General features: G+C 42.3%; 1 protein-coding gene across 1 annotated transcript in view; it reads left to right on the forward strand.

The window, feature by feature from the left end:
- Positions 1 to 27,098, forward strand: part of KIAA0319 (KIAA0319 ortholog) — a 73,443-nt gene that overhangs the window by 2,670 nt on the left and 43,675 nt on the right. The window contains exon 2 of the mRNA XM_032650392.1: positions 22,407 to 22,566. Within this exon, the coding sequence (XP_032506283.1) occupies positions 22,512 to 22,566 (55 nt within the window). The 5' untranslated portion in view covers positions 22,407 to 22,511. The remainder of the gene's footprint in view (positions 1 to 22,406; positions 22,567 to 27,098) is intronic.

The raw sequence follows: 27,098 nt of genomic DNA on the forward strand, positions 1-27,098 counted from the left end.
TAAAGCTATGGTATTGGAGTTTTAACTCGAATCCCTTCCAAATAACCTTGGTAGAATATGTTACCTGTTGGAAAGTGTTACTATGTCCAACCTGTTGTGCATTCTTTTCCTTAAGTTCAAATAAGCAAGGGATTCTAGTGAACATCTGTTTAAGCAATGTAGCTAGGGTAACAGGATAACTCCGACCTCAAAATGAATTTTCAAAGTTGGTTTTATTGCATGCTGTAATGTAAAGCACCAGAATTATTAAGTGTCGAGGGCAGATTAACCCCAGTGTTGCCACCTACAAATTTTACTACACTTTTTTTAAAAATAAATTTATTTATTTATTTTTGGCTGCGTTGGGTCTTCATTGCTGTGTGCAGGCTTTCTCTAGTTGCAGCGAGCGGGGGCTACTCTTTGTTGTGGTGCGTGGGCTTCTCATTGCGGTGGCTTCTCTTGTTGTGGAGCATGGGCTCTAGGCACACGGGCTTCAGTAGTTGTGACTTGCGGGCTCTAGAGCGCAGGCTCAGTAGTTGTGGTGCACCAGCTTAGTTGCTCCATGGCATGTGGGATCTTCCTGGACCAGGGCTCGAGCCTGTGTGCCCTGCATTGGCAGGCAGATTCTTAACCACTGCGCCACCAGGGAAGTCCCGCCACCTGCAAATTTTAAATGTTACAGTGTGTAGAATGTTTTTTCATGTGGTGGTGGGGAAGTAGGGCTTGCTCTTCTCTAGGATAACAATCCTGTTATTCTAACATTGTGAGTATCAGCATATCTTACCTTTTTTTTTTTCTATCCTCCTCATTAAAATGAAGTGTAGGATGTCTTCTTGTCAATATAACACAGTTGCCTGTCTTCAGAATTTTTTTAAAAGGATCTCTTAAGATGACTTATCTTCAATAAAATTATTGGCTTTACCATCTCTCTCAGTATATGTGTACTTATCAGGAGGTTGAAATCTTTTATTAATTTAGTATCTTCAGCCTCCTTGTCTTAAAGCTTCAAGACATTCAAATTCTAGGTGCCAAATGCTCAACACTTTATTGCTGTGTGGGAAAAGCTTCTTTCCAGACACACATGTGTTTAGGAGTATGCTACTAGCAGCTAACTAGTCTTCCCTCGTTTATATCAGGCTTTCCTAACTACTCCTATGCAGCAACTGCTCCTCCCCAAATCAGGAGAAACTTTTTCTGACCTCATTTTACTAGACCTCTTCCACCCAGTTGACCATTCTCACTTTCTTGAAACGAGAACCTCTCTTGGTTCACAAGTTCCATCCTTCAGTCCCCTCCTGGGGTTACTCTCTAAAGCAGATATATGAACATGTCACACCTCTGCTTCAAAGTCTTCAATGTCATGTCCATCAGTGGATGAATGGATAAACAAAATGTGGTCCTTACATACAATGGAATATCATTCAATCTGGAAAAGGAAGGACATTGTAACACATGCTACAACATGAATGAATCTTGAAGATGTTATGCTAAGTGACATAAGCCAAATAGAAAAGGACAGTATTGTATGACTCCACTTATATGAAGCATCTAGAATAGTCAAACTCATAAAGATAGAAAGTAGAATAGTGATTACCAGGGACTGCCAGAGCAGGTAATGTTATGGTTCAGTGGGTACAGAGTTTCAGTTTGGAATGATGAAAAGTTCCGGAGATAAACAGTGGTGGTGATGGTTGTGCAAGAATGAATGTACTGAATGCCACTGAATTATACACTTAAACATGGTTAAAGTGGCAGATTTTATGTTATATATATTTTACCACAATAACAAAAAAAATTTTTTTAATCTTCAATGTCTCCCCACTGGCTACTAAATGAAGTGCCGACCTCTTAGTGTGACCTGGACAGTATTTACTATTTCTTCTTGGTTTACATTTTCATCCTCTTATCTCATCATTTCCCGCACATATTCTACATTCCAGCCATATGGAACCACTCAAAATATGCCATTCCTTGCACGATCCCATGCTTTCTGACTGACTACAGAGAGAAAGGCCTAGAATGCCTTTCTTTCTTCGAGAAGCAACCACTCATCCCTCAGGAATAGACCTTACATGTAACGTTTCTGAAGTCTTCCCTCGAGTCCTCAGTTCCTCTTGCTTTGATGATAGTCTAGCTTGTGGCTGTGCCTCCACAATGTCCCTTATCCCATTACTGTATCCTATGAGCTTCTATAGAACAGGGACATTTTATTTTAAAAATGCATATTTTCTTTAAAAAAAAACCTGAAGTTAATGTTTCCATTCTTCTCCAGAACTACATAAGATCTTAGTATACTTTAATCTGCCCCTCATCTTTCACTTCACTATTGTTTAGCATTTTTTTTTGGATAACATTTTTATTATTATTTCCAACACTGTTAGTCAATTTCTACCTTATTGATGCTTCTTCTGTCCATCTGTGCAGTTTTCCTTTCATAGCTCTTTTAGTGAGGACTCTGTGTTTATGTAAAAAAAAACAGAAACCCTTATTTTATTGTTACTCTTGAATGACAGTTTAGTGAGTATAAAGTTCTAGGTTGGCAGTTTTTGTCCTTCAGGACTTTTGAAGATGCTATTTCTATTCTCTTCTGGCATCTACTTTTTGCTGATAAATCCTGTTGTCAGTCTAATTCTTGCCCCTGTTAAGATAATCTGTCTCGTCTCTGGTTCTTTGTAAGATGTAATCTTTGTCTGGAATTCTGCAGTTTCATTTCAGTGAGAATAGGAATAGAATTATTTTAACCTGCTCAGTACTTCTTGTACTTCCTGGATATGAAGATTTTTGTCTTTCATTGGTTCTGGAAACTTCTTGGCCATTATCTCTTTACATTTTGTCTCTTCCCAGTTCTTTTTATTCTTTCCTTTTGGAGTCGTCAGAAGATGTATATTGGACTAGTTTTTATTTCAGGACTCTTACTCTTGCCTTTGTATTTTCAATATTTTATTTCTTTGAATTGCATTTTGGGTTACTTCCTCATACAATATAGCTTTCATTTCAGTTCATTGAATTTTTTTTTCAAGTTCATTGAATTTTAAGATCCAGTGGCTTTATTTCTAACTACACAACTTCTGATTTGGATCTTTTAAACTATGCCCATAAAAAAAATCTTACTAGGGCTTACCTGGTGGTGCAGTGGTTAGGGATCGCCTGCCAATGCAGGAGACACGGGTTCGAGCCCTGGTCCGGGAAGATACCACATGCCGCAGAGCAGCTAAGCCAGTGAGCCACAACTGCTGAGCCTGCACTCTAGAGCTTGCAAGCCACAACTACTGAAGCCTGCACGCCTAGAGCCCGTGCTCTGCACCAAGAGCAGCCACTGCAATGAGAAGCACACCGCAACAAAGAGTAGCCCCTGCTCGCCGCAACTAGAGAAAAGCCCACGTGCAGCAAGGAAGACCCAACACAGCCATAAATAAATAAACAAATAATCTTACTGTACTGTTACTTTATTATGATTTTTGTCTCCTCTCTTCACCTAATGTGTTTCACCACTTCAAACATACTTATTTTGTAGTGTCTCTTAGGTGTACTTTTACTTCTTTTTCTTGCTCCAATTTGTTACGTCTGCCACCTCTCCTTTGTACTGGTCTGCTCCCTAGCTTGTATTACTTTTGTTTTTAGGGTGGTTCATCTTCAGTGGGGATTGTTTTTCTGGTGGAGTTCTATGTGCTCTGTGTTGAGGACTGTCCTTCTAGACAGATTTTGCATTGCTTCTGCATAGGAGCTTAGCTATGTGTTAATAAAAAAAGTTTTGTTGTTGTTGTTATATATACATATGCTTCATTTAGCCTGGAAATGGAAGTTATAAATTAGTTCTATAAGGGTTGTTAAAAGAAAGTCCCCGTAAAGAGGCACATCTTGGCAATCCTTCCTCGTTTTGCTTTCGGTCTCATCATGACATGCCTCTGGTTTCTTCTAGCCCCTATTCTAGGATGCATTAGTCCTTCTAGGCTGCAGTGGTCTTTGTGAGGCTCCTCATAATATTTTATAATGTCAGTAGATGTTCAGCTACTTTCCTGCTGCATTAGTCTTTGATAATATCTAATTCCTTAACTGACCCAAATTATTTTTGTCCCTGCGTTTGAAACTAATACTGTATTTTCCCTCCTTCTCTTTCTTTTTTATAACTATTCCCATTTGGTTTTTGTTTGTCTTTTGAACATTCAAGTAGATTTTCCTTCTAGTTAGGAATATATAGTTATCATAATGGCATTTCTTAAAAAGTAATTCCCATCCCTTTGTTTTGTTACTCCTAGTTTGTTACAGAGTAAGTCCTAATAAAAAGTCAATTTGTTACCGAGTCCAAGCTCACTCTGCTCGTTCACGGCAAGACAGGCCAATAAATCGGAGACAAGGTGCTAAAGCAAGGAATACGACTTTATTCGGAAAGCCGGCAGACTGAGAAATGGCCAACTAAAGTCTCAAAATAGCCATCTTATCGGGGTTTGGATGACAGTTACTTTTATAGCACAGAGATGGGGAGGAGATGAGGTAAAGTAAAAAGGCCATAAGTTTTGCAAATATCTCCTGGAATGGCCAGGTTCCTGGAGGGGATGTGTTAATTTCCTCTTTCTTGTAGCCATCCACAGGTGAACAGGGTCCGGATATTTCCCTGAACAAAGGCACTTTGGTTTAACATTCAAGCAGAGGGGCAGGGTTCCCCAGGCAGGCCATTATGTACAGACAGTATCCTTTTAGTGAACAAAAGCAGCGGAAAGCAAGTTAAAGTAAAAGAAACAGATCCAACATGTAGTCGGATTTGGTTCTTCCCTGTTACAATTTTAGTTTATATATTTTAGGTGATTTTTGCTTTATAATGAGTATGAGAATCTACCATTGTCTTTTCTTCTCATTCCCCAAATATCCTTGCATATTTTTACCTGTTTATTTTTTGCAGATGGATTTTGTTAAGTACTTTAAAGCATTCTGTTGAGTTTTAATTCGTTTTGTTTCTTTGTTAACCTAATATATTGTTATCTTTAATACCTATTGTCTTTCCAGGTTATACAAGGTTTCCCTCCCCAATTATTCGTATCTCCCATTATCTCTCCCAGTACAGTTTTATTATTGTATTTAAAGATATTCTCTGTCACATTGTAAGTCTTTTTGCATATTTGTAATGCTTCTGGCCATGCCTAGGAATGGGGTCTCTCTCATTAGTGCTCTTTCTATCTGTATACTCGTCTTTTTTATGCAGAGATGCTGTTGCTTCAAAGAACTTTGCTAATCTTCACCAGCCTGCTCGTATTAATCCTAGTGCTGATGTTTCTTTCATTAATTTGATGAGTTTAATGATAAAGAAACATCTTGTGTTACTCTTTCCACCATCTCCTTAATCATCTGATTCTTTTATTTATTTTTTGGCTGCACCACGCAACATGTAGGATCTTAGTTCCCTGACCGGGGATCGAACCCGTGCCCCCCTGCATTGGAAGCGCGGAGTCTTAACCACTGGACTGCAAGGGAAGTCCGACATAATCTGATTCTTAGAACATTATTAAAGGAGGGATTTGACACTTTTTTTTTTTTTGGCTTGTATTTTCTCCTATTTGTTCCCTGGTCCGCCCTTTGGAGCTTCACAGAATCTGTTTGCTCCCCATTCCACATGAATGCCCTTCCTGTGTTTAAAAACCAATGCTGGATCATGTTTCCCTTAATGCTGCTTGATCTCCTAGTGGGAAGTCATCTTATACTGTAATTGTAAGGCATTATCTCTGATGCCAGTAAATTCCTGGGTAATCCTCTGTGTTGATTAGCACAGGCTTTCTAGAACTTATTTTACTTTATCAGCTTTCAGTGGAGAAATTCAGAGCATAGATTTCACTACTGAAAAATTGCCAAGTTTTTACCTTTTTGGCGAGGCACCTAACTACATGTACTGTCTGAGTTTCCTCTGCCTTACCTCCTTGTTTTTGTTGGTGAGGATTTGGGGGCTTGAGAGCCCCTTGTAGATGCAGGAGCGGTGGGTCTACACCTCTTCTACAGGTACTTTCTCAGCTGCTTTCTTTTCAAGACTGCTCTCCAGGCTCAGGCAGGTCAGGGGTGAAGGAGTGTGACTCATGAAGAGTTTATCAGTTGTCTTGGCAAGGGAAAGTGCTGCAAGTGAGAAAGACCAGGAGAAAGCAATCCTGACTCAGTTTTATCCTTTATGTTCCTTACCCGCTGAAACCTAGAGGCTCGTTTTGGAGAAACCGGAAACTAACTTCTGATTAGTGAGCCGCAGAATTTCAACTGATTCAACCAGAATATTCTGTGTACCTGTTGGGGATGACACATATCTATCTTACCTCTCTCAGATTCTTAATGGGAGCTTCAGATAATATGAAGTATGTAAAATTGCCTTGTGAATAAAAGGACTATTATAAATGGCTATTATGTTGATGATGAATATTATAAACCATTTAAAAAATGTTCTTGTTACTAATAGGATAGATTATTAACTGACAGTATTCTACCTTCTTTCATTTTATACTTTTTCTTTCATAGGGAATAAGTGAATAATTATTTCCTTAATGCCAGAAAGTTAAATTCTAAAGGCGAACTCTTTTTTTCTTAATTGAAGTATAGTTGATTTACAATATTGTGTTAGTTTAAGGTGTACAGCAAAGTGGTTCAGATCTTTTTTTTTCAGTTCTTTTCCATTATAGTTTAATACAAGATATTGAATGTAGTTCCCTGTGCTATACAGTAAATCTTTGTTGTTCAAAGGAGAACTCTTTGACCAGCTAATCATAGGCCTGCTGATAAATGGAATTGAAAGACTGAACAGTCTCAGAATTGATGAACAGTTTGCCTGATTCAGAAGTTTGGTAATCACCAGCTGTCTTCAGAATTTGATGCAAAGCAGATTCACTGTCATTGACACACAGGACGTCTGGCATCTGAACTTGGACATCACAGAGCACAAACTGGGTTTTCCCCCAAAGTCTCTGGCAGACGGTGTCTGCACTCTCTGTGGCCTTTCCCTGTGCATGTTTCCTAAAGGTGATGATTTAGTTATTAGAGCACAGGACAAAGCATTTATTTAGGGCACAGGACATAGCATATTATTTATTTAGTTGACCCCATTAGTAAGAATTAAATTTAAGGAGAAGGAAAAGTGCTGAGCCGGTTGAAAGCTAAGCTACTCCCATAATTAGGGAGACTGTTTAAAGCCCCATGATGTACACTTAAGGTTTCACCTTCTGAAAATTTTCCTCTTGGTTTAGGAACAGTATCTCCAGGAATATAAAACTCTGGTGTTATTTATAATACAAAGACCGTGAGACAGTGCGTTCATTTGCAGCAGTTTAGAAAAGATGGTAAAATGTATACCCTTGGAATCAGTACATAACAAAAAATAAATATAAATGTCTCTTACCTTTTCTTCCTCCTCACACACGACCTTTCACTGAACGCTATCCACCCGACCTTTGAGTTGTTCTCTTACCTGTTTCATCCAGTTACTTCCAGGAAATCACCACTTCCTTTCTCACGTTGCTTTGACTCTCGTTGAGTGCAGGATGCTCAGATGGTAACCCATGGCCTGCAGTCACCCCTGCGGTTAAAGTCTGCCTCAACAAAGACAGTTTTTGTCACAGTAGTGGCTGATAAAGCAAGGAATGAAGAATAATAAAAGACAAGAGAACATCTCCGGCAGCCCCCAGGGGCTAAGCTGAAATAGCAAAGTACAGCTCATCTTGTCTGAGTTCACTGGCTCTGAAAAGCAGGAGTTTACCAACCAAGTTTTGTTAGCCCATAAACCACAAACAGGACAAATTATAAACACAGTCTGTTCTGAGTAGCCTGCAGGAAAATGCTGTCCAGAAGATCCACTGGGATCTTTGAAATTAGGCCCCCTTTGAGCTGTTTTCATTTACCTCAGACAGGCAAGCTGCAACTTGCTTTTTTTCTGAGCCTGTAGAGGCGTTTCACTGCAGCATTATTGATAAAAAAAAAAAAAAAAAAAAGCCAAATATCACAAACAACCTAATGGCCTAGCAATTAGGAAATGGTGAAGTCAGTTATAATAATCACCTCAATGGGATGTTGCAAAATAACAAGAAAGAATAATGAAGAAGAAAGTATCAATAGCGATGAAGGATACTTTTGTGACAGAACGTTAAATGAAAATGAGACCGTGTTTCTCTAAGAGGGTAGCTTTGCTGAAGTATACTGGCTGGCTTACTGGCTGACAAAACCTGGTTGGAGAACTCCTGCCTTTCAGAGCCAGTGAACATGCTTTATAGCATGTTGCCACTAGCTATCTAGTATGATTTGATTGTCATGTTTTTAGTGTACATTTTTGATATTCTAGTTAAAGAACGAGTTATTTCATTCACTCAGCCTCCATCCGGCCAGTGTGCCAGAGCTTGGGGCACAGACAACAACCAATAAAAGGCAGTTCTTCTGGGGTTTGGCACTATATCATTTTAAAAATCATACTTTTCCCCTTGATCAGAAATGCTATCGCAGAAATAATGCAGCGCCTGAGGAACAGCAGAGTTTCATCACGAAGTTCATCTTTCATAGCTCATTCTGGCTTTTTATTTCAAAAACCAGCAGCAGCCACAATAAACCATCACCATTCAGCGTCTATAACTTCTGGCTACAACGTACCTTGTTCTGGACCGGAGGTTTCAAATATTCTGAAGTCCTTTGTCACTAATTCTACCTTGGTTCTGACTTGGCTGGTTTCCTTTGGGCAGAGATGAAAGAAAATCCCCAGTGTCTGAAGACCTGAGTTATTCTTTCTTCTCACTGTAAAATGGTTGGCTTTTTTTTTTTTTTTTCATCCTTAAACTTAGAGAATGCTCTCTGTTTTAGGTACCACGGAGTCAATAATGGGACAAGGTGGGAAAATTTCAGAAAGCCCTTCTGTTGAAAAATATAAAGGATGGTGTTATGGGTTGCATGTGTCCTCACCAAAAGATATGGTGAAGTCCTAGCTCCTGGTACCAGTGAATGGGACATTATTTGTAAATAGGGTCTTTGCAGGTGTAATTGAGTTAAGCTGAGGCCTTTAATCCAATATGACCAGTGTACCCTCATAAGAAGAGGGAAAATTTGGACACACAGGCAGCCAGGGAGAATGTTATGTGACAACAGAGGCAGAGATTGGAGTGATGCAGCTGTAAGCCAAGGAATGCCGATGACCGAGGCAAAGAAGGATTCTGCCCGGAGTTTCAGGGGGAGCGTAGCCCTGCTGACACCTTGACTTCAGACATCTATCCTCTAGACCTGTGAGAGAATAAATCTCTAATGTTTTAAGCCACCCAGTTTGCTGTGCTTTGTTATAGCAGCCCTAGGAAACTAACACAGATGGTAAAAGCAAGGATTATATTCCATATTTTTTTAAATTTATTTTTATTTTTTAAGCTATTTCTATTTATTTATTTGGCTGCATCGGGTCTTAGTTGCAGCATACAGGCTCTTTGTTGTGGTGCGCGGGCTTCTCTCTTGTCATGCGGCTCGGGCTCCAGAATGCGTGGGCTCTTTAGTTTGCAGCACACAGTCTCAGTAGTTGTGGCGTGAGGGCTTAATAGCCCAGCGGCATGTGGGATCTTAGTTCCCCGACCGGGGATCAAACCCACGTCTTCTGCATTGGAAGGTGGATTCTTCACCCCTGGACCACCAGGGAAGTCCCCGGATTATATTCAATAAGAAAGCACTTTGATGAGCACCCGAGGGAGCATAGAGATGGATGAGGCATTGTGGACCTGTTCAGGCTTTTAAGACCCTAGAGGACAATGATGCTTCAGAACTTTTGTATGAGTCAAACACAGCGTATTAAAATTAAAACAATTTAAAGAAGAGAACTTACAGGCTGGAAAATAGGAACACATAAGGTTACTTAGAAAACTTTTTGCATTGAAAGCAAAAGAAGTTAAAAGTGGGCATTGTAAAGCAATTATACCCCAATAAAGATGTTTAAAAAAAAAAAAAAAGAAGTTAAAAGTGGGAAAATTCAGAAGAGATGTGATGATTAAGTAAGTTTGTACATTTTAAGTGCTAAAAACAACCTGGGCCTGGCACATAGGAAGCACTCAATATATATTACCTGCTGGTATCATCAGCTGTTATTTCACCTGTTCATTCAGTTTTTATTCTAGCAATCCTATCTGAACTTCCAAGAACTTTTTCTTCTCTGATTTTTTTCTCCTCTTTTGTAGCAACTATTTTTATTTTATGGAGGATATACCCTCTCAAGTCTTTCTGAGGATATTACTTACCATGTTTAAAGTTTTTCTTTGTCCTTTTAACTGACCTCCTATTTGTTTATCATGGTCCTTCTCTTCAATGCGTTGTTTTTCTGTTTCTCAAATGTAGGGCAATTTTTGATTGCCTAGTCTTGTTGATTTCTGAAGACTACTGACGCCGGTGTGGCTGCTTTCCTCCGGAGCTGTCCATTCACTGTCTGAGTGGGAGGTTAACTGTGGTGTCTGAGTATGTGGGTAGGCAGGGTCCCGGCAGGTTTCCCTCTGGTGTGGGTGGGTGGGGACTCCCCAGGTAGCCACAGGGAGGAGAGCTGTGCTCTAGAGGTGCAATGCTTTGGAATGGAGTATGTTTCTTTCCAGGACAGTCTTCAGATTCTCTTGGCTCTCCTTTTTTTTCAGAGGCCCGCTGCTGCCACTGAAGCCCTATGAGGACAAATCTCTATCTCTTAAGAGAGAAGTTTTCTGGAATAAGCTTGAGACCAGTCTTTTAGTGCACCACCCAAAGTGCTGTACGCTGGCCCATCCTGTTTCTACATTCCTGGGTTCAGGGCTTAGAGCTTCTCCAGTGACCCCTGAAGGTCCTGTGCGTTCTCAGTTTATAGGGAGTGGGTTTCTGCTCTCTCCATCAGTTCCATGCCATCTGCTTTCTATCTTCCAGGGAGTTTTTTGGAATTTCTGGTCTATTAGTAGTTCTCATTCTTATTTTTCTGCCGTTGTGTTGTATTTTCTTCCATCTGTTCATATGCCCCGCCTACCTTTCTCCTTTATTTATTTTATTTATTTATTTATTTTTAATATTTATTTATTCGGTTGCACCAGGTCTTAGTTGAGGCACGCGGGCTCTTTAATTGTGGCATGCAAACTCTTAGTTGCGGCATGCATGTGGGATCTAGTTCCCTGACCAGGGATCGAACCCAGCCCCCCTGAATTGGGAGCACGGAGTCTTATCCACTGCACCACCAGGGATGTCCCTCCCCTTTCTTTTTCAATGGGAACATAGGCAAGAGGGGAAACAGATGTATTGATATGTCCAGTCTGCCATCTTGAACTAGAAAGTTTCCTTTTTATTCTCAGTTTGCCAAAGTCCTATTAATGAAGCTCATTTCCCCCCAGGAAGATTAATGTGAACATATTTGCTGTGCAGCCTGGGTCTCTGGACAGTCCTTGGAATAATGGTGACCCTTGTCTCCAGGATCTGCCTGTTTAGAGAACTCAACCGCTTCGAACAGCAAGGGTGGAACCATCCCTCTTTAAGGAACACCTAGGGACTTGGTCTATTACTATAGCATCCTGCTTGTCTCAAGCTTTGACGATAAAGTAGGTGTGTTAAGTAGCTATGATTAGAGAACCATAAGACAAGCACCTACCCCAAAATATCTCCTATACTGCCATCTGTCAAAAGTACCGAAAATAGCCTTTGGTCATCAGGAATCTCTGTGTGACAATGCTAGCATTCTCATAAAGAATACGAGCTTAAGGCTTAAACAAGTGGAGCTTGGGTTTATAGAAACCTGAAGGGAGGGGATTGATGGACGGGAAGGGGAGAACCCGACCAAGACTCCCTAAAAGGGGAGAGAGGCATAATTATGTGCTTCTTCGTTGTCCTGTGTGCCCACGCTGGCTGCTATCATGTTGCTTCTGTTTCTTGCTTTGAAATGAAATACTAAAGAGAATTGGCAGCAGGAAGGTAAGGCCTTTGCCTGCACAGGCACAAGGGATAGCAGTTCTTTAGGGATAGGTTGAGGATAGACAAACACAATTATAGATTGTCAGCATTCCCTTTCAGGGCAAAAACCGAAGAGGCCCTCATGTTTGGAATCTTCCTAGCTAAGATTAAAGCCAAACTCTGAAAGGCTGCAGCCCTGCTTACAAAAATTGACTTATAAAAAATTTCTGAAGTAAAATTGCATATTTTTTCATGTCTCAATGTCAAGTTCAAGAAGCCTGACTCTCCTACTCACCTCCAATGTTGATAAAATATATTGAAAATAAATTTCTAATTTTTTCCCCCCGTGGTAAATTATTAACCAAGGATATACAGAACAGGATTTTAAATCAATTAATCTGGTAGTGTTCAAATTAGCAGCAATCAGAATCCACTTAATTACAGTTTTTGTCAGTTGAGCCTTTTAATCAGCCCAGAGCTATATTTGGTTTGCCCTGGCTGAAGCAGCCAGGGAGTTGCTACCTTGTGATTTGCACCCCTGCTGACAGCAAAATGTGGCACTGTCAAGATCAGAAGACCTCCCTGTGGGTCCATCTGACTAGATGAGAGCTGTTGTTTATGGAACTGTTTGAAGATGGGCCAGTCCTTTCACATACACACATCTCCCTTCTCCTACCCAAGTCCACCACTCAGGCAGTTCTTCCCCCTCTTCTCTTTCCTTTATACTTCCTCCCTTGGTGTTTAAGCGGTTCTGTGGCTTTCAATACCAACTCTACAGCTCCCCATTTATGCCTCCAGCACCTCTCTCCTCTGAACTCCAGACATGTTTATCTGGTGCCCTGTTCAGCACTCCACTTGGATGTCTTGGGTTGGTGCCCATTTCAGGTCATGGCAACCCCATTTTTCCGGTTGCTCAGTCATCCTGATCACTTGTCTTTGTCTCATACCCTACATCCCATCCAACAGCAAATCCTCAGGCTCTCCCTGCAGAATAAATCAGGAATCTGACTCCTTCTCAAGACCTTCACTGTTACCAGCTTGGGGCAAGACGCCATGCCCCCACCCAGAAAACTTCACGGGCTTCTAACTTAGCTCTCTGCCTTCTACACGCTCATCAACACAGAAGCCAGCAGCTGCGGGAGCTAATCCTGCAACACTTCCCATCTCAGAGGCAAAGCCAAAGATCCCTCGTATTGACCTACAAACCAGTGTGGGCTCCATTGCCTCCGTAACATTGGCTCCTGGTGCCTTTCCATTTTCTAGCCATGCTGACCTTCTTGCTGTTCCTGGAATACAGGGCACATTCCCTCCTCCAAGCCTTTGCATTTCGTGTCCCCTCTGCCTGGAACTCTTCTTTCAGACAGCCACGTGTTTCATTCTCTCATCTCTTTTAAGACTTGGCTCAGATAGGACCTTCTAAGCTCATGAATTCTTCAGCAGTGTCTCATCTGCTCTTTAACACATCTGTTGAGCTTTTGATGAGCAAAAAATGTTATCTTGTTATTTTTACACCTGTGCTTGGTTATTTTTCAAATCTGCCAGGGTCTTTGTGTGTGTGTGCGGGCAAATCTTATACCTTACTTTTTCTTTTCTTTCTTTAAATATTTTAAGCATCTTATTTTATATTTGTATGCCATGATTTCATTATTTGAAAAGCTCAGGGACCTGATTCTCTTGTCTTCCTTTTCTTTTTTTTAAAAATTTTATTTATTTATTTATGGCTGTGTTGGGTCTTCGTTTCTGTGCATGGGCTTTCTCTAGTTGCAGCGAGTGGGGGCCACTCTTCATCACGACGGGCGGGCCTCTCACTGTCGCGGCCTCTCTTATTGTGGAGCACAGGCTCCCGACGTGCAGGCTCAGTACTTGTGGCTCACGGGCCTAGTTGCTCCACGGTATGTGGGATTTTCCCAGACCGGGGCTCGAACCCATGTTCCCTGCATTGGCAGGCAGACTCTCAACCACTGCGCCACCAGGGAAGCCCTTGTCTTTCTTTTCTGTTACCTTTCTTCATGGTGCCTGTGTATTTTGTAATTTGGAATTCTAAGCTTATGTTTGTCTGGGTTCCCTTCAGGGGTTGAGGAGAGTTCTTCCGGAAAGGATTTATCATTGCCTCTGCCAGGTATGTGTGGGAATTACCAACCCAGGACCACTTAAAGGTAATTTCTCCCCTTGGGATTAATTGGACTAAACTTGTAAGGAAAAATGGAGCAAACCTGTGGTTGTCAATTCTCAAAGGAGAATTATTTCTTTCCACAGAGCACAGTGGCCAGATTTTTTTTTTTTCCTAGTTCATCCTTTCACCCACAGGGATGCATCTCTTAAAGGTTCCTGGTTTTATGAGGCACCTTAGTTCCAACACCTCATCTCTAATGCACCCAAGGCTCTAACTTCTGTCTGTGTTGTAGCCATGAAACTCGCGTCTCTAGGTTCTAGAGATCAGCAGATATCTCATGCAGCTGCTGCCTCAGCATGCGCTTTCCAGCTTTCTGTTTATTTTCAGCCTTGGGGGATTTCGCTTATATTCTTGTGAATGCAGTTATATATTTAAAAGGTGTCTGTTATATTTTCCCCAGTAATTTCAATATTTTGCTGTGTTGCCATTTTGCTAGACACAGAAATCCAGACTTTCCCCATGCATGTGTAATACTGTTTTCTTTTTAAAATCTGCATCTTGCATGTAGTACTGGACCATAGACGTCATAGTAATAATACAAGGATGTTATACATCCATGGGTTATACAATAATATTTAAATATACCCTCATATTGGATATTATTGCTTTTATAAATTAGAAGAAAACCCAATTAGCTTTTTTTTTTTTCTTTTAATGGAGAGAGACACATAAGGCAGTACAGAATAGTGGAAAGAACATGTTCTCTGGTGTCAGACATAACTGGATTGGGTTCCAGTTCTTGGACATTTTAGATTTTCTGAGCCTCAGTTTCATAATCTATAAAATGGGATAATAATATGCAATTGCAGGGGTTATAGAGGATTAAAATGAGTGCATGTAAAGTGCCAGGGACATTATGAAATAAATGGAATTTTTACAAATGTTAATGTACTTCTCATACAATGTTATATTTGTGGTGATAATGTAGCCTTGATGTGTCCCGAGGGGACGGAGCAATGACTGAAGCTTGGAGGTTATGTTTGGGAAGCTGAGGAAGGCTTCTTAGAACTAGCTTTTGAGCTGGCTATAGGCAGGGTAGGGGAGGCTGGTCGATGCTGGAAAGAAGACTGGGAAGAGGGGGACATGAAGAGTTGTGTGATGAGTTTGCTCTCCTTTCTCAAGGTGTCTGTTCTGGCATATTTCAGGGATTTGTAATACTGTCTCCAGTCGTCATCTGAACCGTCTGTGTAAGATGTACGCAGTCACCGTAGTCCCAGGAGGCCTGCCTGGGGCCACGGGATGCTTCCTACTTGGTTGACCTGAGTTTATTGGTCACAGCTACTACAGTGACTTTTTCTTTCTTTTTTTTTTGTGGTACGCGGGCCTCTTACTACTGTGGCCTCTCCCGTTGTGGAGCACAGGCTCCGGACGCGCAGGCTCAGCGGCCATGGTTCACGGGCCCAGCCGCTCCGCGGCATGTGGGATCTTCCCGGACCGGGGCACGAACCCTTGTCCCCTTCATCGGCAGGCGGACTCTCAACCACTGCGCCACCAGGGAAGCCCTCTTTCTTTTTTTTTAATAAATTTATTTTTTTATTTTTGGCTGCACTGGGTCTTCGTTGCTGTGCGCGGGCTTTCTCTAGCTGCGGTGAGCGGGGGCTACTCTTTGTTGTGGTGCGCAGCTTTCTCACTGCGGTGACTTCTCCTGTTGCAGAGCACGGGCTCTAGGCGTGCCGGCTCAGTAATTGTGGCTCACGGGCGCTAGAACACAGGCTCAGTAGCTGTGGCGCACAGGCTTATTTGCTCCGTGGCTTGTGGGATCTTCCCGAACTTAACCATATGACCTCACTATGCTGCAGGGGGTGTTGGGAAATGTAGTCTTTTAGCTAAGTACCCTGGTGCCCCAAATAATTATCTGAATCTTATTACTAAGGAATAAGGGGAGGGCATTTACTGAATAGACACCAGCAGGCTTTGAGCCTCACTTTTCCTGCATCCTTGACCCTCATCCCTTTCTTGTCCAGGACAAGATGTGTGCCATCATTACTTGTTGAACACATTTCTGTGCTTTGCTCTTCTCTGAGCTCAGCCCATTTCTAGGACTCATTCACTCTCTAACACCATCCCTGAGCCTTATGTCATCTCTGAGTCAGTGATGTCATCACCATTATCCAAAGAGAAAGAACAGTTGGGGTGAGGCTTCCAGGACGGTCACGGATGACAGGAAGCTCAGAGATGGGGTGATGTTCAAGAACAAGATTAGGCCAGAAATATAAGGAATCAGAAATAACCATTTTACATACGGCTTGGTAATTTTTTTTTTTTAAATGCTATGTTAGAACAACCATGGCAAAATACCTAAGCCTTCTTTAAAAATGAAAATATAATTGTATTTTATTAATACAAAGGTAAGATGTATTCATTGTATTAAAAAAATAGAAAATACAGATAAGAGAGGAAGGAAAAAAGGAAGAGAAAAAAACATCAGAAGGGAGAAAAAAATTACTTTCACCTTGGAAGGGGTATTTCTTTCAGAACTTCACATGTATAAAGTTGATCCATGCAGAGTTTATGTAAGGATCTATGCATCTGTACTATTTATAACGTTTTGAACTTGTTAAACCTTATTTTAAAAGCCCTATTTTACTGCTCAGATTCAGCTCTATCTTTGACTGAAATTTTTAGGAAGTTAGTGAGGCTTTCTATGTGAATTCTTTAAGATTTTTCTTTCCCTTTAATGAGAACATGAAACAACGGGAAGGTAGGCAGAGGCAAGCAGCAGGAGAGGGCATGATTCTCTTGATAGAATCAGGCAATTCAGAGATTGAATAATAAGGAAAGAGGGGAGGTCTTCTTAAGTAACCCGGAGCAGAATGTTCTTACTTCCGAGACCCATAGAGGAGGACTGGGGCAGCTACAGGGCAAGTCTGAGGTCCAGAGTCTCAAGACTGACTCTAAAACTCAGTTTCCTTTTGTGTAAAATGGGAATAAGAACTCCTACCTCAGAGAGAGTTATTATCAGGATCAGAAGGGAAAATATATGTGAAAACATGATTTAACTCATGAGGTACTCTATATCAGCGATCCCCAACCTTTTCAGCACCAGGGACTGGTTTTGTGGAAGACGGTTTTTCCATGGATGGGCGGGGGATGGTGGATGGTTCAGGAGGTAATGCGAGTGATGGGGGGTGATGGGAACCGGCAGATGAAGCTTCCCTCGCTCACCACCGCTCACCACCTGCTGTGCGGCCCTGTTCCTAACAGGCTGCGGACCGCCACCAGTCCACGGCCTGGGGTTTGAGGACCCCTGCTCTATATGTATAAAAAAAAACCCCAAAACCTAGGGAGTTCCCTGGTGGTCCTGTGGTTGGGACTTTGCCTTCCAATGCCGGGGGTGTGGGTTCGACCCCTGGTCGGGGAGCTGGGATCCCACATGCCTCGCGGCCAAAGAGCCAAAACATAAAGCAGAGGCAATGTTGTGAAAAATTCGATAAACACTCGGAACATGGTCCACATCAAAAAAATCTTAAAAAAAAAAAAGCCCCGGGCTTCCCTGGTGTTGCAGTGGTTGAAAGTCCGCCTGCCAATGCAGGGAACACGGGTTCGTGCCCCGGTCCGGGAAGATCCCACATGCCGCGGAGCGGCTGCGCCCGTGAGCCATGGCCGCTGAGCCTGCGCGTCCGGAGCCTGTTTTCCGTGACGGGAGAGGCCACAACAGTGAGAGGCCCGCATCCCGCAAAAAAAAAAAAAAAAAAAAAAAAAGCCTCTGTAAACTTAGAGCTAAAAAGATTTTTGATAACATGAAGTCCATACGCCTTTTAATGTTGAGGAAATGCAGATCCATTGTTTGCTTATATTAATGTACTGAATAAAGGAACCTTACAGATGATGTTGAGAATAGGAAATGCTTTTGTTGCTGAGCACTGTAAGGGTCAAGGGTTTGGAAATCTGGCCCACAGCCCATTTACCAGGCTGTGTGCCTTTGGAGCAGTGTCTGCCCACAGATGCACCTTTTATTAATTCGGCTTAAGGTACCCTATGGTATGGCAGGGGCCCAGTCTTTATCCGTGGGGTTCCTGACCAACTGCCCCCGACTGACAGCACCTTTGCTACTGTGGGCAGCGTCTTGGCAGCTGGCATCACGGGAGGGCCAGTTGCTCTTCTCCTGCCTTTTAGGTAGGGCGTGGTCAATTACTGCAGACAGGAGATGGCCAATCTTTTCTTCTATCCACTTCCCGTCCCAAACCACACTTTCCTTGCTGCAGGGCAAGGAAGTTCTTAGTGGCAAACTGTTGGCACCAGCAGGCCGTCTCTCTCTGGGTTGTTAGGCATGAAGCTTATGGGACGCTTACGGAACGTTCACATTCTCCCCTTTACCTTATTGGAAGCTCGTGTTCTGATGGCCTCTGTTATCCTGACACAGAGAAACGTTATACCCGCCTCCTGAACTTACCTTCGGTCACCTGCACTCTGGTTCCTTTCGTCTCTTGACCTAACTCGGCTCAATAACACAGAACCCCTGGAGGCCTCTTTTGAACTCCGCCGGGCACTGGCCAGTGATGCTTGCAGGCTGGGCAGCAACCTTGCTCCAAGTGGTCAACGACAGAGCCGTCAGCGCGGTTCAGTGGGAGGCCTTCTCGTGATTTGAGTTGTTTCTTGAGGAAGAGTCAAAGCGAGGTCCAGCAGTTTCCACGCCCTCCTTCTATAGGATGCTGGGTTTGACTGTTTTAATAGGCTCCTTGTTCTTTCTGGTTGCCTCTGATAAAGCTAATTCACATATCAGTACCTTCAAAGTGGAAGCTGTCCCGGTGGCCCGGTCCACATCACAAATCTAAACCACAGTCGGCCTGATCTCAGGTGGCCTTGGCCAGCAGCGGCTTGAAGCAGGATCTCAGTTCCCCGACCAGAGATTGAAGCCAGGCTGTGGCAGTGAGAGCGCTGAATCCTAGCCACTAGACCATGAGACCATGAGGCCACAAGGCTCTGGCTTGTCTACTTTGTAGAAATGAATTTCAACAAAGAGATGGAAAGTAGTGAAACAAGTAAAGTGTTTATTAGGAGGGAAAAAAGAAAAGTGCATGTGAATAGACACACATGGGCGGGCTCAGAGAGAAAGTTGTGCCTTCGTGGTAGTTTAAATCACTTATATGGGGCATTTCTTCTGGGTTTCCTCTGGCTGGTCACCTTGCTTTGCCTGGCTCTGAGTCCATATTTGGTATAACTCAGGGTCCTCCCCTGTGTGTGTCTGCATCTCTTAGCCAAGATGGATTCCAGCTCAGAGGCCTGTGGAAAGGTTGACATCACCTGTTATGGGGTGGCAACCCCTCCCTTTTGGCCCCCCCAGGAGCCTTTCTGCACAGGTATAGTCAGGAAGGTCTTCTTGACCTCCAGAATGAGGAATATGTGGTCTCCTTATCTCTTATCTGGGCAGGACTCAGCTCCTCTCTGCTCCAGCTATTATCTTTGTCTTGGAGTATCTGTCCACAGGTGACAAACTCCAGCTGCTCAGCCTGGGCCCATCTATCTCCTGCCTCAAGCTGCATTTATGGGAAACGCCTGTCAAGGAACCCTCAGATACACCAGTCGCAATCCTCCAGCTCAGCTTAGCTAGCTCACCTTACCCTAGAAAGTAGGACCTGCTTGCCTCGTAAGGAAATCCCCGACCTCCTAGCCAGTCATGTCCTGTTTCCACGTTGCCACTTCTAACGTTCTACAAAACTCACTCTTGCCCACACTCCCTCAGGAAGAGTGGTCCACTGCTTATGACATCCTGTTCTCTCCCAATCCGTGGATTGTTTTCCCTTGAATAAAGGACAGCCAACTCATCACTAAATTGTTTGTTTTGTCATTTGATACCCCTCACCTCCCCTAGATTACCACATCATTTTCCCCCCAAATTTTGTGTATTTTAATAACATATATAAAGAAAAATACACAATATATTGGTAAAGAGGGAAGAAAATCACCCAAACTTCAATGTGTGAACCTAAGTACTGTTCAGTGTGTGAACCCAAGACTGAGTTCCTTCCAGTCTTTCTCCAGTGATAATAGTTTTTCTGGTTGTAACCGTAGCAAAATGTGAATTTGTGTCTCTGGTGGATCTTTGTCATTGTGTTTGAACACAGAGTATCCAAAAAAAAAAAAAAAAAAAACTCTGGCTAATTTCTGCAATATAAGGAATTTATTTAAACAACATTAGTTTCTGGGGAACTGGGAAAACAAGGCTGGAAGATACACAGCCAGGAATGTGACAGACCTAGTCCAGGGAAGATGCTACGCTGTTGTCACTGGGCACAGACATCTCACCTGCAGGGCCAGCAGTGCTAATGCTGGGGTCTCAACACAAGCCTGGAATCACTTCTGCTGCTCCTCTGGAGATTAAATGTTACTGTATGACACTTCCACCACCACCCCACTGGGTGGAATCTTGCACTCCCTGTAACCTCAAGTCACCAGTTTCTGAGGGTGTCTGTCTGGTCGTTGCAGGACAGCACTTTGGGTTCAGAGGACGTCATGAAAGCAAGGATGTGGCATTTTCAACTACTCTAATGGGAGGAAGACCCTGTCTGTTATGGAATTCTCCATGTCATTCTTAAATGACTAACCGGGAGGCCTCTGCTGGGGTGTCCCACTCTTTGTCATCCCTAGTTCACACGTAAATTTCTAAATGTGCTGAGATGCTTCTGGAAAGGGGGCGGGAAGAGGGAAGGTGATGAGTCTTGTTCTTTCCTAAAAGAACAAGTGTAAGCTGTGTGGGTGGGGAGGGAACAAGGAAAGGGCGGGGAGAGAGTGGTGTGCACTGGGATTAAACTCTAGTTTACCATAACATACCAACTAGTAACTCACAGCAAGGCTCTGGCACGCTCTAGGAAGCCCTTATCTAGGTGTGCTTACTCCTGGAAGCCTTGTTACGTATTTGAAATAACAAATACTTGGAGTCCAGACCTCCTCGTACTGGTTCTTCTTCAGCCTTGAGCAAATCAGTGAATTTTTTGAGCGTCAATTTCATCACCTTCGTACTCTCGAAAGCATAGATTATAATATTGCCTGGGTTGTTGTGAAGATCACATTGAAGAAAGTGCCAGGCGAAAATAAAATGCTAAAATTACTCTAGTTCATTGAATCTAAGATGCTCATGATTGGAAGAGCCATCATTATTTTAAATACCTTGAAGGAAGAAAGAAATCCTGTCAGTTATACCATAGCACATCACTTTCCTATCCTGTAAACTATTTCTACACATTGAAAGAGATTTTGGGGGGTTGCTTCGGCAGATTTTTATCCTGAGTCTTTCTTGTGTATACATAAAAAGGAAATATAAGTGAATATACATTAAGGTATTTTTTAATTTCCTGACAATATTTGTCCATTTCTGCTGAATCACTTGTCAAAGCATTTAGTGAGGTCTGTGTTTTTTCTGCACAATTTTGCCTCTCTGTCGTCATGAGCACCGGGGATGCAGCACTTCTGAAGAGTGCTTCACGTTGCCTTATTTCAAGCCTCTGACACCAGTCCTGCAGAGTCCACGTGTGTGTACAAGCAATGGCATTATCTTCTGCCCAGTGTTTGGCCAACTTAAGACATCCCAGTTTCAGAGATGGTAAAGCATGAAAATATTTACACGTTAGAACTGATGAAATATAATAGTATGATTGACTCTATTTCGTTCCCTAGGTTTGGCTTATAAAGGGAGAAAGCATGAGAAACCCTTTGCCCCTTCTTAGGAACTGTACTTGCTATTTGAACAAACTTCAGTGGATGGTTTGCCGGAGATATGGTTGTCAGGATGGGGAAAATTTCCCCCTTCCGCTCTTGGTCCTTTTGCCTGGTCAAATAATTAAAATGACATAAGGCAGATTAACAAGAGAAAACCAAATTTAATTGCTTACGTACAGGAAATCCACATAATGTGAGAGATTCCAGGTAAAATGAGAGTCAGTAAAATGAGGTATATATGTCATCCTGGACCAAGGAGAAGGGGGTAGGGGTCTGGGACTTCAAAGGGAAGGAAGGCAATTCACAGGAAGATGAAAAAGAGCACATGTTTGGTAAACAAATGTTTGCTGCATCATACAGAGACAGAAGAACACAGAGAGGAATTTTAACAAACAGACTTTGCTAGGTTCCTCCCTGTCTACCACACCTAGTTCACATTATACTGTATTTATTTATGGTGAGAGGTCCCTTCCTGGAACAGGTCTTCTATCTAAATCCTTTTGGGCAGTTAGGGTGAAGGTCAAAGATTCTTCCTGAATCCTTTAGACCTTGACTGAAATAATCCACATGCCAAAGTGGCACATCTTGGCGTGTCCTGCCCTGAACCTCACTATGGCCCTGGGACGTAAACAAGACAGGCTTCCCATTGCCATGAATAAATAATATAAGTAACTTTGTATGTTTCTGCGTTTACCTGTTTCTTCCTTCCTGTCTCTTTTCTGTTTTTCCTTTGAAGTTCTTGAGGCCGAATCTGGCTCCTAAGAAACATCAAAGGAAGCCTGCACCAAAGACCCCTCAGGGCCATCTCTGAAGCCTGCTTCCACCCACCGTGTGAGTCAACATGGCTCCCCCCACAGGTGCGCTCTCTTCATTGCTGCTGCTGGTGACCCTTACAGGTAGGAAACCGTTACCCTGGAGACACCACCAGACATCACACTTGGACTTCCTATCTTTGGCTTAAGTAACTCAGATCAACCTGAGGAGGTGAAGGTGCTGTGTGTTTGCTTTCCAATAGACTTATTTCACATATAAAAAGGCAGACCTGGGGCTTCCCTGGTGGCTTAGTGGTTGAGAGTCCGCCTGCCGATGCAGCGGACGCGGGTTCGTGCCCCGGTCTGGGAAGATCCCACATGCCGCGGAGCGGCTGGGCCCGTGAGCCATGGCCGCTGAGCCTGCGCGTCCGGAGCCTGTGCTCCGCAACAGGAGAGGCCACAACAGGGAGAGGCCCGCGTACCGCAAAAAAAAAAAAAAAAAGGCAGACCTCATGCATAAGTGGTTTCTGGAAACAGGCATTTAAATTTTTTATCATGACTATTTTGGGGGAAATAAAATCACATTTCATATATACCAGGAAAACTTCATGTATTTATTTAAAAGAATTGCATAGTAGATCTTTTTTGGAAAGCAAATGACAGACTTTTTCTTTTATCGTAAATCTTTATTTTCATATAGTCTGTTTGCTTCTTGTCGACACACCATGGCGTAAAATCATTGGTGAGCATCAATTCTGATGATTCATGCCCCAACTAGGCCAGCCAAGCCAGCCGAGCCCCTTTGAACTTACCAAAGATTGAGGATGGAGATATGGCCAGGGAAACTGGTTTTATATCCGGGGTTTGTCCAAGCATGGTAAAACCAGGCTGAGGCTTCCCTGAGAGCGACCCTGGTTAAAATGTGGTTTCCTGGGCCCCATCCAGACCTACTGAATCAGAACTTCTAGTGGGTGTGACTCAGGAGTCTGAAGCATCTGAATTTTTATAAGCACAGTTTTAGATCATACAAGGGCCGCTTCAGGAAACACTACAATCGGGAAAGCCCTATCGTTTCCTGAAGTTTACTCTCCCCACGCCATCCATCCATCTTATTAAATTCACCACTGCTTAGTATGCAAGGCAAGATGTTCCTTTATTCCATACTCAGTGTACTCTTTACTCTGGAGAATGCTGTCGTTCATGTTTGAGCCCTCTTTCTCTCTCTCTCTCTCTCTCTCTCTCAAATCCCCACTTTTTCACTGCTTTTCTTTTTCTTATGAGGTGTTTTTCATTATTTCAAAGTTCCTGAGTTACTGAGCCCAAATAATGTTATTTAGGGTTTGTCTGTCTTTTCTCTCTCTCCTCTTTACCTTTGATAAGATGCTAACCGATGATTTTATTGACCTGTCAACAATCATGGAGTGCCTAGTGTGTTCATGGATTGGGCTGGTAATTTGTAGAGGGGACAAACATGTGAGTGCTTCCGGTCTCTTCAAGAACGTTCTTGAGTGAGTCTAATAGATTCTAAAGTAATTACGGCAGCTTGGCCCAAAGGGAGAATGGTTTAGTTGTTGGGAAACCCACCTTTTCAAACTTCTTTCTTTAGCGTTCAGATCTCTGCTTAAGGTATGTATATCTAAACAGCCCATTCAGGTGATTTTTTGCAGAACAAAATGATGATCTGTCCCAGAGGTATTGGGTTGGCCAAAAAGTTCCTCTGGGTTTTAAGTAAAAATAAAAGACACATTTTTCATTTTCACCAAGAACTTTATTGAACAACGTATTCACCATTTTGTTCCACTACCTTTTGCCATTTTTCAGGCAACTTCATAATTCCGTCTTCCCAAAACTTTTTATTTTTTTGAGCAAAGAACTGTTCCAGGTACCTTTTACAGTCTTCCAGGGAATTCAAATTTTTTCTGTTAAGAGAATTTTGTAAAGAATGAAATAAATGGAAATCTGAAGTTGCAATGTCTGGTGAATATGGTGGATGAATCAGAACTTCCCAGGTAAGCTGTAACAGTTTTTTCCTGGTCATCCAAGAAACATGCGGTCTTGTGTTACCCTCATGGAAGACTATGCGTTTTCTGTTGACTAATTCCAGACTCTTTCATGGAGTGCTGCTTTCAATTGGTCTAATTGGGAGCAGTACTTGTTGGAATTAATCGTGTGGTTTTCCGGAAGGAGCTCATAATAGAGGACTCCCTTCCAATCCTACCATATACACAACATCACCTACTTTGGATGAAGACCGGCCTTTGGTGGGGTTGGCGGTGGTTCATTTCGCTTGCCCCATGATCTCTTCTGTTCCACATTATTGTACAGTATCCACTTCGTCCATCACAATTTGTTTTAAAAATGGAACGTTTTCATTATGTTTCAGTAGAGAATCACGTGCAGAAATACAGTCAAGAAGGTTTCTTTCACTTAACTTCTGTGGAACCCAAACATCAAAGCAATGAACATAACCAAGCTGGTACAAATGATTTTCAACACTTGATTTGGATATTTTGAGTATGTCGGCTATGTCCCGCGTGATATAACATTGATTGTTCTCAATTAATATCTTAATTTGATTGCTATCAACTTCAACTGGTCTACTGGACCATGGAGCATTGTTCAGTGAGAAATCTCCAGCACAAAACTTCCCAAACCACTTTTGACATGCTCGATCAGTCACAGTACCTTCTCCATACACTGCACCAATCATTTTTTGTGTTTCAGTTGCATTTTTACCTTTCTTGAAATAATAAAGCATAATATGCTGAAAACGTTGCTTTTTTCTTCCACCTTCAGTATTAAAATGGCTACACAAAAATTCACCAATTTTGATAAGATTTTTTTAAATGCACGCTGATATGACAGCTGTCACAACCGAATCTAACAGAATTGTTTCCAATGAAGTTAAAGACAACTAAGTGCTACTACAGCCATCTTATGGCAAAAAACCAAACGAACTTTTTGGCCAACCCAATAAATGGCGATCTCCACCTTCAACCTGATGGAAAACTGCTTTAAGCTTTGTGTTGAAGGTTCCTGCCGTGCTTCTTACCCACGTGTAACAATTTGCTTATTCCAGGATCACAGCCTTTTCCCTGTATAATGGTTTCTGTGACAGTTTTATAAGTTGGCTTTTAAGCTTCTGGTGGCCACAGCCAGAAATGAAACATGGTAGTTCTTATGCACCATATTGCCCAAAAGGAGAGGACCCAACAGTTGTTCAAGGGAAATAAAATGTATCCTGCCATTTGTGTTTGAAAGAAATTTCTAGTTTGAGTCTTCATTTAAAGTCCCCTTCATTTAAAGGAATGTAGTGATATCTTTACAAATAAGGACACTATTTTTGAGAGTAGAACTGGGAGTTGGAGATTACCTGCCTATTTTATATGCTTCGTCGTCTCTTGACCTTAATTAGAAATGCTATTTTGTTATGTTCAGCAGAATTATTTTTTTTCCTCCTCTCCATATCTGAGACTAAGCTTTCCTTTAGAAACTAGAAGGCTAAAACTATTAAGGTGATTTTTTTTAAAAAGTAGATTTGGTTTGAGAAAATGTCATTTCAATTGAATTAAAGTAGTTTGTTGGGCTTCCCTGGTGGTGCGGTGGTTGAGAGTCCGCCTGCCGATGCAGGGGACGCGGGTTCGTGCCCCGGTCCGGGAAGATCCCACATGCCGCGGAGCGGCTGGGCCCGTGAGCCGTGGCCGCTGAGCCTGCGCGTCCGGAGCCTGTGCTCCGCAACGGGAGAGGCCACAACAGTGAGAGGACCGCGTACCGCAAAAAAAAAAAAAAAAAAAAAAGTGGTTTGTTGCTAGCTTATTCATTGGGAAAGATGTATATTTATTATATCTAATTCTTATTGAATTGGACCAATTAGACTTTCCTGTAGAGTCAGTGTTAGTCATTGAATGATTCTTAAAAATTTATAACGATGATATGTATACAGGTAAAAAAAATAGGCTGATTCTCATACTGTATTTAACCACTTCTCTTACCTCCAGTTAGAAGTGATCTCTGACTGTCATTATGAAAAATGTAACAGTTATTAAGAGAACGATCAGTGATGAGCCCTCACTGGAAAAGAAATCCTTTGCTGTTCTGAGTTCTGCCGCAGAACTCATCAAACTATATGTGCTGAGGGACCAATTCGTTTTTATTTCCAATCTACCACCGACAGATTCTTTGGTAAGAAAATCAACACACAGTTTCTACTGAAAGAAAAATGCACAGGGTAAAAGTTGTGGGTTTCCGTTTTATTCAGGGACCTTCCGGAAGACTATAGCCCAGGAAACAGTCTCTCGGTAGCTCTAAGGGAACTGCTCTGAAGAGACAGGAGGAGAGGCCCATATATATACGATTTGGGGCTAGAGAATTCGTGCAGTCAAGCACACATTTTAGTAAACGATTACTGCTAGTCACAAGGAACAGATATCTCAGCTGATGATTTTAGTGCTTTTCTATGTAAGGGAAGATACAAGAATCTGGGCTCATTAAAATTCTTCCTAAGATATGCATCTAAGTATCTACGGGGCCTGTTTGTCCAAAGCACAGAGCGCCTTATCCTGTGTCTCACCCTGAATTCATTTCTGGGTGCACTGTCAGTGACTGCAGTGGGTAATGACTTTATCCTTGTAGAACTGGGTGGTGGGCAGCATTCTTTGTTTTACAAAATAAAAAAG

Source organism: Phocoena sinus, chromosome 11 (assembly GCF_008692025.1).
Source record: "Phocoena sinus isolate mPhoSin1 chromosome 11, mPhoSin1.pri, whole genome shotgun sequence".
NCBI lineage: Eukaryota > Metazoa > Chordata > Mammalia > Artiodactyla > Phocoenidae > Phocoena > Phocoena sinus.